This window comes from Halichoerus grypus, chromosome 9 (genome assembly GCF_964656455.1).
Source record: "Halichoerus grypus chromosome 9, mHalGry1.hap1.1, whole genome shotgun sequence".
NCBI classification, from domain to species: domain Eukaryota; kingdom Metazoa; phylum Chordata; class Mammalia; order Carnivora; family Phocidae; genus Halichoerus; species Halichoerus grypus.
Genome location: NC_135720.1, coordinates 73,623,945 through 73,642,252, shown reverse-complemented (window position 1 = coordinate 73,642,252; position 18,308 = coordinate 73,623,945). Strand labels below are relative to the sequence as shown.

The following is an 18,308-nucleotide window of genomic DNA, read 5'->3' as shown; positions in this document are numbered from 1 at the left end:
TTCTGTGACTTTCCATTTCTCTTTTTATGTTGTACTCCTTTCCTCCTCTTGCAAACCCCACGACTCCTCCAAAAAAGTCTTTGGTCTTTATTCTTTTTTTTTTTTAAAGTACAACAAATAACACAAAAGTGAACAAAGGAGACACTTAATATAGAGAGAACCACTTGCAACCATTATACCAAATAAAAAGTGACTCAAAATCTTCAACCCAAGATGAGTTTTTAATTGATATTAGTTCTTCTGTTAGGATGAGCTGACAGCTATTAAAACTCTAACATTTGACAATAAATGTCCATAGGAGAGTTACTCTTTAGGAATTAGAAATTGGTATTAGCTCAGCAGTGTCCAGGTAAGTGAGGACACCTCTAAGAACTAGTATACTTGTATTCATCCCAAACACTTACCGGCACCCACTGACGTGCTAGTTCCTGAGGGTATGAACAGGAGATGTTTCCTGCCTTTGAGGCTCACAACTGGCCAGAGGATGCCGCTGTCACAGATGATTATAATATAATATGTTAAGTGCCATAAGGGTTGATAAGAGTAGGGTGGGGAGCCATGACAGACAAGTAGGATTTAGCTGCACTGCTGGAGTTGGTGAGGTCATGTCAGGCAGAGGGCCCTGTGTGAGCCAGCAAAGTGCTCGGTGTCCCCTTGCCCCAGGAGTGGTGTGGTGATGCAGAGAACAGTGTGCCTGTGCCCACATCCTCATGCATGCAGAGGACGGGGCTGAGCCGGAGGTGAGGCTAGGGAGGCAGGCTCACGTGTGGAAGAACATCATGGCTAAACTGGACCTGTGTTGAAAATTATCCAGAGAGACTCATTTTTTAAGTACCCAGAGGACCTCATTCAGCATCTCATCTATATGACAATTGTACAAGGACCACCAAGAACCTCAATGCGGCAAGGTTCAGGTGTCAGATTTAAAAATAATGCTCTTGCAGTTTCACCTATTGAGAATTTATACCACTGAATGGGCCATTCAATGAAGAGAAAAAGCTTATTAAAAAATACAGTATTAAACTTAAAATTAAAGTCTAAAACACACTTCTGTTACAATATGCCTACAGAGTAATATATGACCAAAATGTAATCTACAAAAATCATAATACATAATCAGATACTAGCTTCTGAAAGTTAGTCCTCGAGATACAAATCCTAGTTAGTGAAGGGCAAGAGAGTTTTAGAAATAAGGATATGCTTGTAGCTGAGAAAGAAATACTTCTATTTGAGATTGGACTACTTTTTGAGTCATGGTCACAATCGAGTTACAGGCATAAAGTCAGCCCGTTTTCTAGATTTGTGTGTCTGAGTTTATGGGCAGGCAAGTGTGTGTGTAAACTATAATCTAAAGTCTTATTATTCTTTAACTTTCATGGAGAATTCTCACAAAACTATTATAGGAGTTGCAGAATTTAAAAGAAAGTTCATCCTTTTCTTTTTTGAAATATGGAATTTCAGTTTATCTGACAGCAACCAGAGTCCCAAGTTTAATGACAGCTAAAGTGTTTTTTCCCCTTATTTTTAATTTATTGTAAAATAATCAGAACTATGTTGGCATGAACAGCATTTCTCACTGTGAATGTTTTTCAAATTTTCAATATTTTGTATATGCTGTGTGTCATTTGAAACAGACATTTTCTCTAAAAAATAATCGAAAAGAGAAAGATTATGTTTGCATTTCTTTGTTCAAGGTGTTTATTGCATCTCAGAGGGCGTACATGCACTGGGTTTTTAAACTGAAATAGAAAGAAATGCCATTTTGAAATTGGTTTTAGGTAATTTTTCCCCATTACAGTGTATGTTATCCCCACAGTAAATTCAGATACAACCACTTTTAAATGGTACCATACATCTATTAAATAATTTGAAAAATAGGCAAACACCTTTCCAACCCAATATGCTTTTACAAAGAGCTGCCAAGCCACTAGCAACACTGATCAACAGTGACCTCATTTATGCATCAAAATCTTAAGCCAAGCCATCAGCACACACAGAATGACAACAAATTAAAAATTAAAGAATACAGTATGTACAGTAAAGGATACAAGTCTCTGAATTAGTTTAAATTCTAATCACAATGGTACAACAAAACCTACTTTGAGCTCAATTGAGGCATGGAAGAACACTAGTCTACAGAACACACAAAGAAATACTAAATTAACAGATGTACATAAAACCCACAATAAAATAAAAATATTTGCAGTAATCTTTAAATTACACATATACCTTGGGGTGTCTTCATAATCATTTGAGTAGCACATCTCTAATTGCATTTTCACGGATGGGATAGAAACGGACCCTTTACTTTTCAGTGCATTTAATCAAGAATGAATAAATAGGTCAATTTAGATGCAAAACCTGTCAAATATAATCAAAATATACATTTTAATATAGCAGTGATTAAATATGGAATTCTTTCCATATGATTTTTTCATTCTTGATAAGGTAGCTTCAAGGAGAAATATTTATTATGGATGTTAACCCTTATACTTTTTTTAAAACAAAATTTCTTAACATATACAGTGCCACAAAAATAAACATTTCTCACAACAGTTGAAGTTCCTGTGATTGGAAAAATGTACTGCACACCGAAAAAGTTTTGTATATTTAAGAGTGTTTTCCTTACTATTTGATATTATCACACCATGTTTGTAACAGAGATACAGAGAAAAAGAGAATTTATGGGGAGAGTTTAGGTTTGTCCAAAAGTCATATATACATCAAAGCCCTCAAAAACACAGACACATCTTTCCAACTGGCTCACCACACAACAGCTGCATCATCCGTCCATGGGCGAGGTCCAGAAAAGCACTAAAGGCATCAGAAACATCCATTCATTGTTTTTACATCGTACAACACACAAAGAACCCAAATACACTACAATTTTGAGATAGGGATAACAGCTAAGGTAGTACACATTCCTAATGTTCACTTTCACAGCTGTGCTACACATTTTGGAAGAGAAGTTACGAGTAAGCATTGGGTTCGGTACTGGTGGCTCACTTTGAAACTCTGAGCATCAATTTTATTTGAAGTCTCCAAACTCATTATTTTTTTTCCTATTCAGTCACAAAAATCGCAGCTGTAAAGATAAAAAGCACTTGAATTAGAAAACAACATGACACACTCCTCAAACATATTACCTCCCTTGCATTTTCACCTCACAGTTACTATGAAAAATCTTCACGCAAAAGGTTTCTTTATAACAAATTCACATTTATACACTTTTCACGATTCTCTGCTTCAAGTTTCAGCCAGGAAGAAATTTTTAGGAAAACTTTTAACGTAAAGTTTCATTTTAGATAAAAATTGTAGCAGCAAAATATCGAAATGTGGATACTTACTAGAAATCTCAGTAGGGAGACATTTACTATTAAATAAGAACAGTTCGCCTTTTAAAAAGGGCAGGGGGGGAAGGAATGACAGCAATTTTCATTATTTTTGGCTTTTTTTTTTTTTCAGTTACGGTGTTCAGTGAGTCACTCAACAGTTGAACAAGTAACAGAAGAGAGGAGGAGGGAGATAATCCATGGTGACAGTGCCTTTTTGGGAACGTCACTCCCCCTTCCTCTGTCCCCAGGAACACCAGTCCCTGCTTCCCCAGTCATCCCTGCCAGGGAATCTGCCTGGGGTGAAGGCTTAGCCACGTGGGGAACTCTTTTTCATAAATTAGTCTGTGTCTGACTCCCTTTTGACTGTGAACCTCTGAGGGCTATGTCGAGCATCTCTGCTCCAGGTGCTTCTCAGAGCTCCTGGCACACCAGGAGAGCATATTTACTGAGTGAGAGGTGGATGAAGGGTTGCTCCCTGCAGTATCCTTAGTCAGCCCTGAACCTTTAGTAGCTAAGAAGTGCTCATTGTCTCACTTATGCCTACACCAACCCAGTCCGACCCAACACAGAATAGAAAAGTCAGGCACAAGGAGCAATTACTTGACTGAGATATCAAAGCCTCAAAATGATAAACTCATTAACCTTGTATAAGAAAAAACAAATCATAAAGTAATTGAATCCACAAAAATCTTAGTATGCAGTAGAGAAAGTTTAAAAATATATTTATGTATAGGATGTACGAAGCATAATAAAAATTACATTGGACAGTGGTCCCAAAACTTTGACACTTGTACTCTTCCCTCCAGTGTGTGACCTTGAGCAAACCACTCAATGCCAAGGATCAGTTCCTTTAGCTGTGAAATGGAGACAAAAAGTATCTGGCTAGTTTATGTCACAGGGTTTGATTTCCCACTGAGACGACCAAAGGAGTTCATGACTAGGAAGTGGGGATGAAAAGTACTGTGTAATGGAAAAGCAGCATTATTATTGTTTATCCCCTTTCTGCAAGTACTTGTTGAGAATCTACCCACTGTGTTAGGTGCTGGGGTTAGCAGTAAACTTTTTTCCTTTATCAGTTTCCTTCCATAAGTCCATTATTAGTCATGTCATAAATCATCTTAGAAATTTAAAACTAGAATGTTAGAAATTTAAGATTCTGCTTAAGTGCAGAAGCTGCAAGGGGTAACAATCTAAGCTTTATTTGATGAGGCCAAGTAAGGATAAACAAAAAAATACAATTTTGTAGCCAAGTATATTCTTAGATGCTTTCTAAATGCAATGTAATAGATGTTAGCTTTCTATAAATTCCTGTCATCAGGTAATAAAGTGGTAATTTTCTAATTTACCAAGTAGCCTGGGCAACTTTTTGCTTTATCAGTAAAATCTTTGTGCTTCTCAGGACAACTTGGAGGTTTTTCCCTCTCTTAGTTTTGTAAATTAATCAAGATTTTAAAAAACTTATTGATCATTCATTGACAGCTTTAATACTGATTTAAAAAGTAAAAACACTCAAGTTGTTGTTGTTTTTATTATTTACATGTGTTCAAAGAACAGAAGTACAAATATCATATCTGAAATAGCTAAGCATTACAAGGTCATTATTATAAGCCCACAGGAAAAGCTCAATATTAGATACCTTAAATTGTTTACAAGAAATCCTTGATGTTAAGATCCGCTAATGGGTCCTTTGCTGGAGGTTTCTTGGGACTCTGAGTGGCAGGTGTAGGGCTTGGAGAAAGCTAGTGGGGATAAGCCAGCCCAAGACAGCAGAAACAGAAATCAAACAGAGAGACAGGTAAGCATTAGGCAGAGCACATACCACAGAAAACAAACATGCAGAAGATCAGATGGCTAAAGGTTTACAAAATCTACTTCGTTCTACTTAGCCACAGTGTTGTTTAATTTTGGTTTCATAAAGTACACTTCAAATGATCTTTGGCTTTCTTGAAATTCTCTGACATCAGATTTAGCCAAAGTAATATTTGAGGACTCTGGTACAACCATATGGATATGAGTTAGGGAAGATGTAGAAAACTAGTCACATTCAGATATTATGAATATAGAATACAATAACACAACAATCAATTGCTCTACACAAAAGCATTTTTACTTTGAGTTATTAGTACCACTAAACTAATAAAGGAATTTTAATGACTTTTCCTTGTAGTGAGAGTGAGTTTGAGGGAAAAACTGAAAGGAAATAACTTGCAGAAAGTCACTTAAGAAATTACTTTAAATTATTAACTAAATATAGAATTTCACATGAAGTATTTTAAACGAAAACCAGTCAAGTTTGGGGGCACTGTTTGTTTCAGATGGAAAAGAGTTTCCCAGGTGTGATTGTCATAAAATTCCAATATTGCCAATCCAGCTTGTAGAGAAGACTAATTACTAAATGCTATAGGAAAGAACCATATTGCACTTGCTAGCAAAAGCAACAAAGAATTAACTTACCTTGTTTCTGTTTAATTAATACCTAAATTATTTTACTGTGTGACAGACATAGCGGAAGCAGGCTTTTGCAGGAGTGTTAGGCTATGAAGCCTTGAAAAAGGTCATGTGATCTGTATAGAGTAATAATTGACATGGATTCTTTGAGTCTAATTCTTCTCCTATGCTTGTGCCTGGTAGAAATCTCAAAAATCTGGGATTATGGGGGTAGAGATGTATGTTTTTATTGGTTCAGTAAATAGAGCTCCAGAAATAAAGATTTTTAGATTTGTTCCTATGTCCAGAAACTATTGACTGGACTGCATTACCTATCAATCAAATTTCCATTTTTTAAAACAGGAATCATTCTTCATAGAAAGATCAGAAAAAATAAATGCAAGGGTTGAAGTTATTTGGAAGGTAAGAAACTCAAGAGTTGAGGGGCGCCTGGGTGGCTCAGTCTGTTAAGCATCTGCCTTCGGCTCAGGTCATGATCTCAGGATCCTGGGATGGAGCCCTGCATTGGGCTCCCTGTTCTGTGGGAAGCCTGCTTCTCCCTCTCCCTCTGCCTGCCGCTCCCCCTGCTCGTGCTCTTCCGCTCTCTTTCTCCCTCTCTTTCTGACAAATAAATAAATAAAATCTTAAAAAAAAAAGAGAAATGTAAGAGTTGATTCATTAATAATTTGGTGAGATGACAACATCATGAAGGATGATACCAACCAATTGAGATATAGTGGAATAGTCCAGTAATCAGTAATGGAAAACAGTATTTTGTTTTCTGAACTTATAAAATCATATTTATTTTACTATTTAGTATAATCACCTCTGCTGCTTCTCTGATACAGGAAATAAGACAGTTGTTTTTTGTTTTGTTTTGTTTTGTTTTTAGAGAGGGAGGGAGGGTCAGAGAGAGAGGGAGAGAGAGAATCTTAAGTAGGCTCCACACCCAGTGCAGAGTCTGACCTGACACAGGGCTTGATCTCATAACCCTGAGATCAGGACCTGAGCCCAAATGAAGAGTCGGATACTTAACTGACTGAGCCACCCAGGCACCCCTACAATCTAAAACTTTTATAAATACGGCATACCATTTCCTAAATTAAAACACTACTTTCATCATATTATCTATTTTTCATTCTTTGAATTAAGTAAACTGATGCTATGTAACACTGGTATCATGCAAGAAAAACAGCTACTTTAATAAAATTGTGTTAATTTATTTCTAAAGCTTTTAGCACATAAAATACAATAAAATTTTTAAAACCTTAATATTATTCTTCCAAGTTAATAAAAATAGAAATGGGGGCGCCTGGGTGGCTCAGTTGGTTAAGCGACTGCCTTCGGCTCAGGTCATGATCCTGGAGTCCCTGGATCGAGTCCCGCATCGGGCTCCCTGCTTGGCAGGGAGTCTGCTTCGCCCTCTGACCCTATCCCTTCTCATGTGTTCTTTCTCTCTCAAATAAATAAAATCTTAAAAAAAAAAAAAAAATAAATAAATAAATAAAAATAGAAATGTCCTGCCTTTTTTCAAAAAGGTGTTAAATAATCATAGATGTATTCAACCATCAAGGAGACATTCATAATAAATGAGATCCTTCTTAGAATTTAAATATATCTAGATTAAATTTAACCCCGACTATTACCCCCTAAACCTTCCTCACTCCCCTCAGAAACAATATGAGGCAGAGTTCATTAGACTCAGAGCAGACTAGAAAATTACTCATGAAGCCAGTGCTCTGAGTATAGCCTTGAAGGCTAGGGTTTCTCACATTCTAAATTTATCTCTTTGAACACCCACCATTCTCTCTTCTGGTCACTGTGGCTTTTGAAGGGTTAAAGAAGCTGAAAGTGAAATTTGGGAAGAGGCAGACAACAGATTTTGGAGATGATTAAAGGAAGCAAAAGGGATTAAAGTATACTCAGAGTTCAAAGTAGGAATCCTATGGATAACAATATAAACATCCATTTGGTGAGTTAAAAATATCACAGAAGTGGGGCACCTGGTGGCTCAGTTGGTTGAGCATCTGACTCTTGATTTCAGCTCAGGTCATGATCTCGGGGTTGGGAGATCAGTCCTGTGCAGCAGGTGGTCTATTTGAGATTCTTTCCCTCTGCCCCTCTCCCTGCTCCCTCCTCTCAAAATAAAAAAAATAAATCTTTAAAAAAATATTATAGAAGTGAAACCATTTACTGATACCATTGTAATATATTTGAGCTTTTTGTTTTGGTTTGCTGGGCACGGTGCTAGTAAAGTCATAAAGTGATGTTCTGACTCCATCCGAGTCAGTTTCTCATGGTAAAAACCTCTTTGGTTCTACCTATACCTCCACCTTGGCCAGGCAATTTACAAAAGGAATCAAGAACTGGTTACTCATCAACATGACTATCACTATTGGCAGCAAAACATTTCAACAAAGTGTATGTGTTTTACCATTTTGGTAGTAAGAAATTCGGCCTCATCTAAAGAGAGGTTTGTCCTCTGTCCTGGATCCTGGTAGGCAACCTCTAAACCCTCGGAATTTCCTGAGTAATAGGAATGTCTTTGTTATTCAGGGTGGGTTCTTGGAACCACACCTGATAGTTTATGCTAACAAGAGGACTGAGGGTGGGGACTAGCCAACCAGAAAGACCAACAATGTGATGAGAGCGTCAGGTCCTGGGGCCACATGATATCAGCCTGACTTTGAGTGAAGCTGGGGGGTTGGAGATTGAGTTCAACCACATGGGCAATAATTCAATCGATCATTCCTACATAAGGAAACTTCAATAAAAACTCTGCACGCTAAAGTGCAGGTGAGCTTCCTGGGTTGGCAACACTGCATGTATATTGCTACACACTGATGTCAGGTTGAGTAACACATCCTCGAGGACAAAGAAGCATCATGCTTGGAACCCTCCCAGTTCCAGACTTCACTCACATCCCTTCTTTTGGCTAGATCTAATTTGTATCTTTTCACTATAATAAAAATGCAATAAATTTCATGCTTTCCTGAGTTCTGTAAGTTGTTCTAAGATATTGAGAACCTTCAAATCTGTAGGCAGCTGGTCTGAAGTGAAGGGGGAGCCCTTGAGACTCCCAAACCTGTGGCTGGTGTCTGAGGTGCACGTAGTCTTGTAGGGACTGCTCCCTTAGACTCTGCAGTTTGGCAAACCCATTGCTGTTAGCCTCACAATTCTTGGGCACAACTGACAGCCTGGAGGAGGGTGTCCCTAATCTTGAGTTTAGCTAGTTCTGGGAACACATGATAAAACTATGGATCAGAAGTACTCATTTTTCTGAAATAAATGTGCAGATACTTTAAATGTCTAGTTGTCCTCAGGAACTATTCTGAATTAAGTAGGAGAGGAATGGAGGGACTTAGGAGAGTGAGTTACTTCTATCATTTTCCTCCAAACCTCACACTATTGCTAATCTGTCTCCCATGTTCCCCCTTTACTTTTTTTTTTTTTAAAGATTTTATTTATTTATTCATGAGAGAGAGCGAGAGAGAGATAGGCAGAGGGAGAAGCAGCCTCCCTCTGCTGAGCGGGGAGCCTGATGTGGACTCGATCCCAGGACCTTGGGATCATGACCTGGGCTGAAGGCAGAAGCTTAACCATCTGAGCCACCCAGGCGCCCTCCCCCTTTACTTCTGAAGAAACAGATATGAGGATTATCTTAGGTAAAAACATTTCTAAACAGTTTGCCACATGGCAGTTTTATACTTACAATGTCATTATTTTAAGGACATTAAAAATACTGACCTGTGTGCCAGGTACAGCCGCAGCTCCAAAGGGTGGCCTCATCATGGGCTGTGCAAACATGACGGGCTGTTGAGGCATCATGGGCATGCCCGTCCCAGCAGGAGGCTGAAAAGGAAGAGCAGTTCACAGCATGAGTGGAATCCACTATGGGAATGCCTGACACTTAAGTCTTCAATGTTTCTGAAAATGTGTGAGGAAAGCAGGTCTGTGAGAAAGTATAACTTGTAATTTTGAATGATGGGTGCTGTGAGGCTGACAGATGGCAGAGAATCACCAAGGTGTAGTAGAAGCCTGGCTGGCTACATGGCATCCTTCTCCCAACCAGGCTTTGCTGGTGATTATTTGTCTTCTGTGAGCATAATTCTGAAGAGATAAAACCTTGTTTATTTATGGACCCTGGCCCTAAAATTTGCTAGTGATAAAAGTGATAAGTGGAAAGTCTGAGTACAGTGATTAAGAGTTTGATTTTGATGATTGAGCTAAGAATGTGTTTGGTAGATATTACTCCCAAAATGACAAAACTATATGCTACAGAAATTATTTTGATGACAGAATTTAAGTATTTTATAGCTGACTTTATCATGTCATGTGTAGACTTCTTAATGTCTAACACAGATGACTTAATTTTTTAAGTTATACATTACTGCATTTGGGGAAGAATTATATTCTGTAGCTGTATTCGTCAATCTGGGATTTGGCAAAGGCCTCAGAAATGTCAATTACAATGTCTAGCACAGGTGGCCACTCACCATTCCAAACCCTGCTCCAGGCTGTCCAACAGATGGGGCCCCGGCAACAGGAGGAACCGAACTGGCTGGAGGTACAGCTCCTTGCTACCAAAAAAAACCCACAAAACACACACACACACACACACACAACACCACCACCAACAAACAAAAAGAATCGACATAATTTGGTTTTAAAATAACAGAATATAATTTTAAAATGTATGCCCCTTTAAATACGTGTTGGCTATGTAAAGAAAAATATTTCAGTTTTAAATTTTAAAAAATGGCTCTAGCACCATGCCAGTGATATGAACAAGGTTACTAACTTGATGTTCATGGTCATGGTGCTATTTGGGCTCCCCAGCTTGCAGCCTGACAGCATTGGGCTTCCTTTCTACCTCCTTATAAGCTTCTCCTCTACCCTCACTGTAAATGAGTCAAATTTCTCTTTTCCTATCATTATATCCTCCTACAGGTACTGGGGTAGACATCTAAAGAATGTGTCTTCATTTACATATCAATGCTTGGTTTCTATCTGCCCCCATTTTTATTGTGTTTTAAGAGTGGGGGAGGGGCAGAGGGAGAGGGAGAGAGAGAATCTTAAGCAGGCTCCATGCCCAGCACCGCAGGGCTCAATCTCACAACCCTGAGATCATGACCTGAGCTGAAATCAAGAGTCGGACACTTAACCAACTGAGCCACCCAGGCGCCCCTTGCCTCCTCCCCCATTTTTAGATTCTCCTTTTCTGTGTTAGACTTCTCTCTTTTTGACTGCTATACATTTGCACAAGAGCCAAAATTAATTCCAAGTTTTAGGAAGCATTTAGAAGACTACACATAACAAAGCACAAATATCCCATTTCAGGTACAGGTTTGACAGTTTTCAGTCATACAACAGGTCCCCTAATATTTCCCTTATGTTTAAAACTAACCCTACTGCAATCCCTTAAACTTAACCATTAAAAGCAAAATCCTAATGAAAAAAGAAAATACTATAGTGATGTCAGCAAAAATGGTGAAGTAAGGAACTCTGAAACTCTCCCTAATCCATAAAATCAGTGGAAAAACAGTCAAAAGCTATTAGAACCAACTATTTTAGAACTCTGGAAACCAACAAAGCTTGCAGCAACCAAGAAAGTACTTACTCAAGAAAATCAGCTGGATCTTGGCAAGAATAGTGAGCTTTGTGGCATCTTAACTTACCCTAGTGTCATCCACTGTTCTCCAGCTCAGCTGTAGTCTTGAAAATAACAGCTTATATTCTTAGTAATAGTACCAGAGGGAGCAGAATATATTGAATTCTTTAATTTGTCTCATCTGGATGGCTCCCTGGAAAGACTGGCTCAAAAGGCTTGCCTTTGTCTTACCAAACTGGGAAAGCACCTAGTGCTAAAGTTGTTACCTGAAGCCACCCGTGGAAAACGTTTACAGGCAAATGTCTCAGTTGTTGCTGTCTGAAGCAATGGATAACAGGGCAAATAGTAGACTAAACAAAAAGCTTGGAGGAAAGTCTGGAGAAGGAGATGTTTGGGGGATTAAGAGTTTAAAAAGCTCAGACATACTCCTGGGAATTCAGAAGTTCATGCACATGCCCAGGGTTGTGTGCATGCTCAGGAAAGACAGGAGAAGGCCTCTAGCTGACCCTGAGGCTTTGAGCAAGCAGTATGTGATTGTGATCGCTAAGGCAGAGTGGCAAACTGCCTGGTTGACTCTGAAGACATGCCTCAACACAACTCGAAGCCCCTCTACAAAGACTGGGAGATATTCTGGTTCAAGGAATTTCAAGAGTAGTTACCTAATCATTAGCTGACCACTTAGCTAAAGGAGCAGAGACCTTAATGGTCACACATAGTAAAGAACAGAGACTACAGAATTAGTTCAGAATGGTCACTCAACAAAAACACGAACAACTACAAAAAAGTAACCACAACAAACCTGTGGAGAAGAAGTAGAATCTGATCTCTAGAGTTGCCACATTATAATATTCAAAATGTCTAGGTTTCAACAAAAATATTCTGAGGCATATGAAGAAACAAGAACATATAGCCCATATGCAGGAGAAAGATCTCAAATCAATAACCTAAACTTCTACATTGAGGTACTAGAAAAAAGGAAACTAAACCCAAGGTAAGCAGAAGAAGGAAATAATAAATATGGGAGTAGAGACAAATAACAAAAACTGATTGAAGAAGTCATAAAAAATCTAAATAGATGTAAAGAAAAAGACTGTATCAGTAATCAAAAAACTTCCATCAGTAATCAAAAAAGCCCTAAACCATATGATAATTTCAATAGCTGTAGAAAAAGCATTTGATAAAATATAGTATCTGTTGATGATAAAAACTCTCAACTAAGTTTAGAGGGAATATACATAATATACATACATACATATATAGAATATATACATACATGCATATATATAATATATACAGTAAAGGCCATATATGAAAAACCTACAGCTAACATCATACCAAATGGTGAAAAACTGAAGGCTTTTTCTCTAAGACCAGGAGCAAGACAAGGATGTCCACTCTCATCACTTTTATTCAACATAGTACTGAACATCCTAGCTGCAGCAACCAGACAAGAAAAAGAAATAAAAGGTGTTCAGATTGGTAAGAGAGAAGCAAAATGTTTAGCATTTGCAGAAAATATGATACTATATACAGAAAACCCTAAAGACCCCACAAAAACACCATTAGAACTGATAAATGAATTCAGTAAAGTCACAGCATACAAACTCAATATACAGAGATCTGCTGCATTTCTCTAAACTAATAATGAAGTAGCAGAAAGAGAAATTAAGAAAACAGTTGCACCAGAAAGAAGAAAATACCTGGAATAAATTTAATCAAGGAAGTGAAAGGTCTATTCTCTGAAAACAATAAGACATTGATGAAAGAAATTGAAGATGATATAAACACATGGAAAGATAGACCTTGCTCATGGATTGGAAGGGTTAATATTATTAAAATGTCCATAATACTCAAAGCCATCTACAGATTCAATGCAATTCTTATAAAAAACTAATAGTATTTTTCACATAACTAGAACAAATAATACTAAAATTTGTATGGAACTACAAAAGACATCAAATAGGCAAAGCAATCTTGAGAAATAAGAACAAGACTGGAGGTACCATAATTCCAGATTTCAAGATACACTACAAAGCTAGAGTAATCAAAACAGTAGGGCACTGACACAAAAAACAGATACAGAGATACACAGATCAATGGAATGGAACAGAGAGCCCAGAAATAAACCAGAAATTAATCTATGACAAAGGAGGCAAGAATATACAATGGGGAAAAGACAGTGTTTTCAATAAATGGTGTTGTGAAAACTGGACAGCTACATGCAAAAGAATGAAACTGGACCACTGTCCTATATCATTCACAAAAATAAACTCAAGTGGATTAAAGACCTAAATGTGAGACCTGAGACCATAAAACTCCTAAAAGAAAGCATAAGCAGCAATCTCTTGGATATTGGCCTTAGGAACATATTTATGGATATGTCTCCTCAGGCAAGAGAAACAGAAGTAAAAATAAACTTGAGACTACACCAAAAAAAAAAAAAAAAATCAAAATCAACAAAACAAAAAGCAACCTAGTGAGTGAGAGAAGATATTTGCAAATAACATATCCAATAAGGGATTAATACTCAAAATATACAAAGAACTTACACAACTCAACACCAAAAAACCAATCTGATTAAAAAATGGGCAGAGGACCTGAATAGACATTTTTCCAAAGAAGACCTATAGACAGTGAACAGACACACGAAAAGATGCTCGACACCACTTACCATCAGGAAAAGGCAAATTAAAACCGTAATGAGATCTCACCTCACACCTGTCAGAATGGCTAATATCAAAAAGACAAGAGATAACTAGTGTTGGCAAGGATGTGGAGAAAGGGGAACCCTCATGTGCTGTTGGTGGGAATGTAAATGGGTGCAGTCACTGTGGAAAACAGTATGTAGGTTCCTCAGAAAATTAAACGTAGAAATATCATATGATCCAGTGATTCCACTACTATTTACCCAAAGAAAATGAAAACACGAATTCAAAAAGATCCATGTACCCCTATGTTTATTACAGTATTATTTACAATAGCCAAGATATGGAAACAACCTAAGCATCCACCAAGAGATGAATGGATAAATAAATAAAGAAGATGTGGAATACATATGAAATGGAATATTACACATCCATAAAAAAGAAAGATCTTGCCATCTGTGACAACACGGATAGACCTAAAGGGTATCTGCTAAGTGAAATAAATCAGAGAAAGACAAATACCACATGATTTCACTTAAATATGAAATCTAAAAACCAAACCAAATGAACAAACAAAAACACAGATTCTTACGTATGAATAACTGGTAGTTGCCAGAGAGGAGGTGGGCAGGGATGAGCAAAATAGATGAAGGGGGTCAGGAGGTACAAACTTCTAGTTATAAAAAAAGTACAGCATAGGCAATATAGTCAACAATAAAAAACTTCCACCACAGAAAAGCCCAGAACCTGATGGCTTCACTGGTGAATCCTATTAAGTGTATAATGAAGAATTAATATCAATCCTCCTCAAGCATACAAAAAAGAAAAAAAGAAAGTGGGAGAACACTTTCTAATTATTCTCTGATGCCAGTATTGCCCTGATACCAAAGCCAGACAAGGACATTAGAAGAAGACTACAGACCAATATCCTTTATGAACCCTGAAGCAAAAATTCTTGACAAAATACTAGCATACCAAATCCAGCAGCATATTAAAAGAATTATATACCATGACCAAGTGAGATTTATCCCAGAAATGTAAAGTTTGCTCAATCAATGTAATACATCATATTAACAGAATAAAAGAAAAAACCCCACATAATCATGTTACTAGATGCAGAAAAAGCATTTGACAAAATCCAACACCCTTTCATGACAAAACAAACAAACACCACTCAACACACTAAGATTATAAGGGAATTCTTCAGCCTGAAAAAAGGCATCTGCAAAGAATGCATGGTTATCATCGTACTTAACGGTGAATGACTAAAAGCTTTCTCCTTAAGAACAAGACAAAGATGTAATGGAAGTTCTAGTTGTGGCAATCAGGTAAGAAAGAAAGAAACAGCATCCAGAAAGAAGAAAAGAAATTAAACAATCTCTATTTGTAGATGACATCACCTTATATATAGAAAATCCTTAGGAATTTATATACAAAAGAAACCATCAGAACTAATAAACAAGTTCAGCAAAGTTGCATGATATAACATCAATATACAAAACCCAGTGTAGTGTTTGCTATCAATGAACAATCAAAAAATACAATTATGATTCATTTACAGTAGCACTAAAAATAAAGTACTTAGAAATAAAATTAAGAAAAGAAATACAAGACTTGGGGCACATGGCTGGCTTAGTTGGAAGAGGGATGTCAGAGTTGTGGGTTCAAGCCTCATGTTGAGTATAGAGATTACTAAAAAAAAAAATAAACTTAAAAAAAAAAAGGACAAGACTTGTTGAGATATTGTTAAACAATTTGTTAAAGCACTGTTGACATCCAAAACTTAGATAAATAGACATCCTGTGTCCAAGGATTAGAAAACTTAATATTAAGATGGCAATATTTCCTAATTGCTTAGATTTAGTACAATCCCTATTAAAATTTCAACTTCTTTTGGAAAAATGGACAACTGGAGCCTAAAGTTTATATGGAAATGCAAGAGATCCAGAATAGCCAAAACAATCTTGAAAAAGAAGAACAAATTTGGAGGACTTACACTTCCTGGATTCAAAATTTACTACAAAGCTACATCGAAACACGTCTGGCATAAGGACAGACATATAAATCAGTACAACAGAATAAAGAGTCTGGAAATAAATTCATACACCTATGGTCAATTGATTTTTGACAAGGATGCCAAGACCAATAAGTGAAGAACAGTTTTTTAAATAAATGGTTTTGGGAAAACTGGATTTCCACATGCAAAATAATGAATTTGGACCCCTATGTCACACCACATATGAAAATGAGTCTAAAATAGTGAAAGAGCTAATGTAAGAGATAAAACTATACAACTCTTGGAAGGAAACATAAGTGTAAATCTTCAAGACCTTGGATTAGGCAATGGTTTCTTAAATATGACACCAAGAGCACCAAGCAACAAAAACAGAAATAGATAAGCTGGAGTTTATCAAAGTTTATCAAATTTATCAAATGACACTATCAAGAAAATAAAAAGACAACTCATAGAATACGAGAAAATATTTGCAAATCATATATTTAATAAGTATCTAGTATCCAGAGTACATAAAGATCTCTTAGAACTCAACAGTAAAAAGACAACCCAAACATAAAATGGGCAAAGGATGTGAAGACATTTCTCAAAAAAAAAAAAAATACTAATGGCCAAGAAGCACATGAAAAAATGCTCAACATCATTTGTCATTAGGGAAATGCATATCACAACCACAAATGATACCTTACATATTGCTGGTGGGAACGTAAAATGAATTGGCTGCTGTGGGAAGGTTTGGCAGTTCCTCAAAAAGCTCAACAGAGGGTTACTCATGAGCCAGCAATTCCATTCCTAGGTATATGCCCAAGACAACTGAGGACATATATTCACATACAAACTTCTATACAAATAATAGAAGTATTCTTCATAATAGCCAAAAAGTGGAAACAACACAAATGCCCATCAGTTGATGAATGTGGTATATCCAAACCATGGATTACTCAGCCATAAAAAGGAATGAAGTACTGATACATGCTACAACATGGATAACCTTGAAAACGCTGTGCTAAGTGAAAGAAGCCAGGCACAAAACCCTCCATATTATAGGAGTCTGTTGATATTGAATACCCAGAATAGACAAATCTATAGGAACAGAGTAAATTATTCGGTGCCAGGGGATAGGGAGAGGAGGAAACTGAAAAGGGACTGTGTTTCTTTTGGGGGTGATGGAGATACTCTGGAATTAGATAATAGTGATGGTTTTACAACATTGCAGATATACTGAAAATCACTAAACTGTACACTTTAAAATTGTGAAGATGGCGAATTTAGTGTTTATGTAAATTTTATCTCAAAAAATAAAAAAAAGAGAACATATTGAAGGGTAGCAGAATATGCCATCCCTAAGTACGCCTCTTTGGCATAATATTATTTTGAGAAACAGCAGATGCAGGAGGAGTTCTGAAGACAGAGTAGAAGTTAAACTTTTGTAAGGGACGTTTACATTACAAAGGAAATCTCTGGAAATTTCCGTTTGGAAGGGTCTCTCCCACTGCAGCAGGAAGAGAAGGTTGACTAAATCACAAGAGGATCTTATCAATGGAGAAGACACTGCCTGAAATCTACAAAACAAATCTTACTTTTCGATTACCCTGCTTTTCCTGGTAATTTCCCCCAGCCTGGCCACTGAACAGCTTGTTTGCTTTTGTCTTCAGCTGCAGATGGTGTTGAAGTCAGTGGCTTAGGCTACCTTGTGGAGTTACTCAATTTTCCCTGGGTAGCTCCCCTATACATACATACATATATATATATATGGTATACATGTTGTTAAACTGTTTTTCTTTTGCTAACCTGTCTTTCATTATAGGAGTCTCAACCAAGAATTCAGAAAGTTAGAGGGCAAGTTATTTTTCCTCCCCTGTGCTACAGGTCTTATATTTTCAGATTCACTCTTTACTCATCATTTCAATAGGTTAGGTGGTAGACTATTCACCAGACCCAGAATCCTATCATTTACCAGGATTGTATCATACAGTGATAACTGTATTATTTACCAGAATTGTTATCATTAGAACTTCAGGATATGAAAGAAAAAAGGTTTTTATTAGTTATCAAAATGAAATGAACTTGTAGAAATTCCTGAGCAAATAAATGGGTCAAATAATTTAAAGATAGTCTAAGTTTGCCATTTTGCCCAAATAGATTAACTCTTAATAATTTACCCCCCAATTATTATTTATCCTAATTTTTTTTTGTTTTCTTTTTCAATGTTCAACTGAATGTTTCTTCTGTAGGCATATGAAAATGTTGTTTTTAGGGAAAGAATTGTGGATTCT

At 36.9% G+C, this 18,308-nt stretch overlaps 1 protein-coding gene across 1 annotated transcript in view; it reads right to left on the bottom strand.

The window, feature by feature from the left end:
- Positions 1-1,669: 1,669 nt before the first annotated feature.
- Positions 1,670-18,308, bottom strand: part of SNAP91 (synaptosome associated protein 91) — a 146,871-nt gene continuing 130,232 nt past the window's right edge. Inside the window, exons 27-30 of the mRNA XM_036101007.2 lie at positions 10,259-10,342; positions 9,510-9,614; positions 4,972-5,074; positions 1,670-3,085 (exon numbers count right to left, since the gene is read on the bottom strand). Of these exons, the coding sequence (XP_035956900.2) occupies positions 4,982-5,074; positions 9,510-9,614; positions 10,259-10,342 (282 nt within the window). The 3' untranslated portion in view covers positions 1,670-3,085; positions 4,972-4,981. The remainder of the gene's footprint in view (positions 3,086-4,971; positions 5,075-9,509; positions 9,615-10,258; positions 10,343-18,308) is intronic.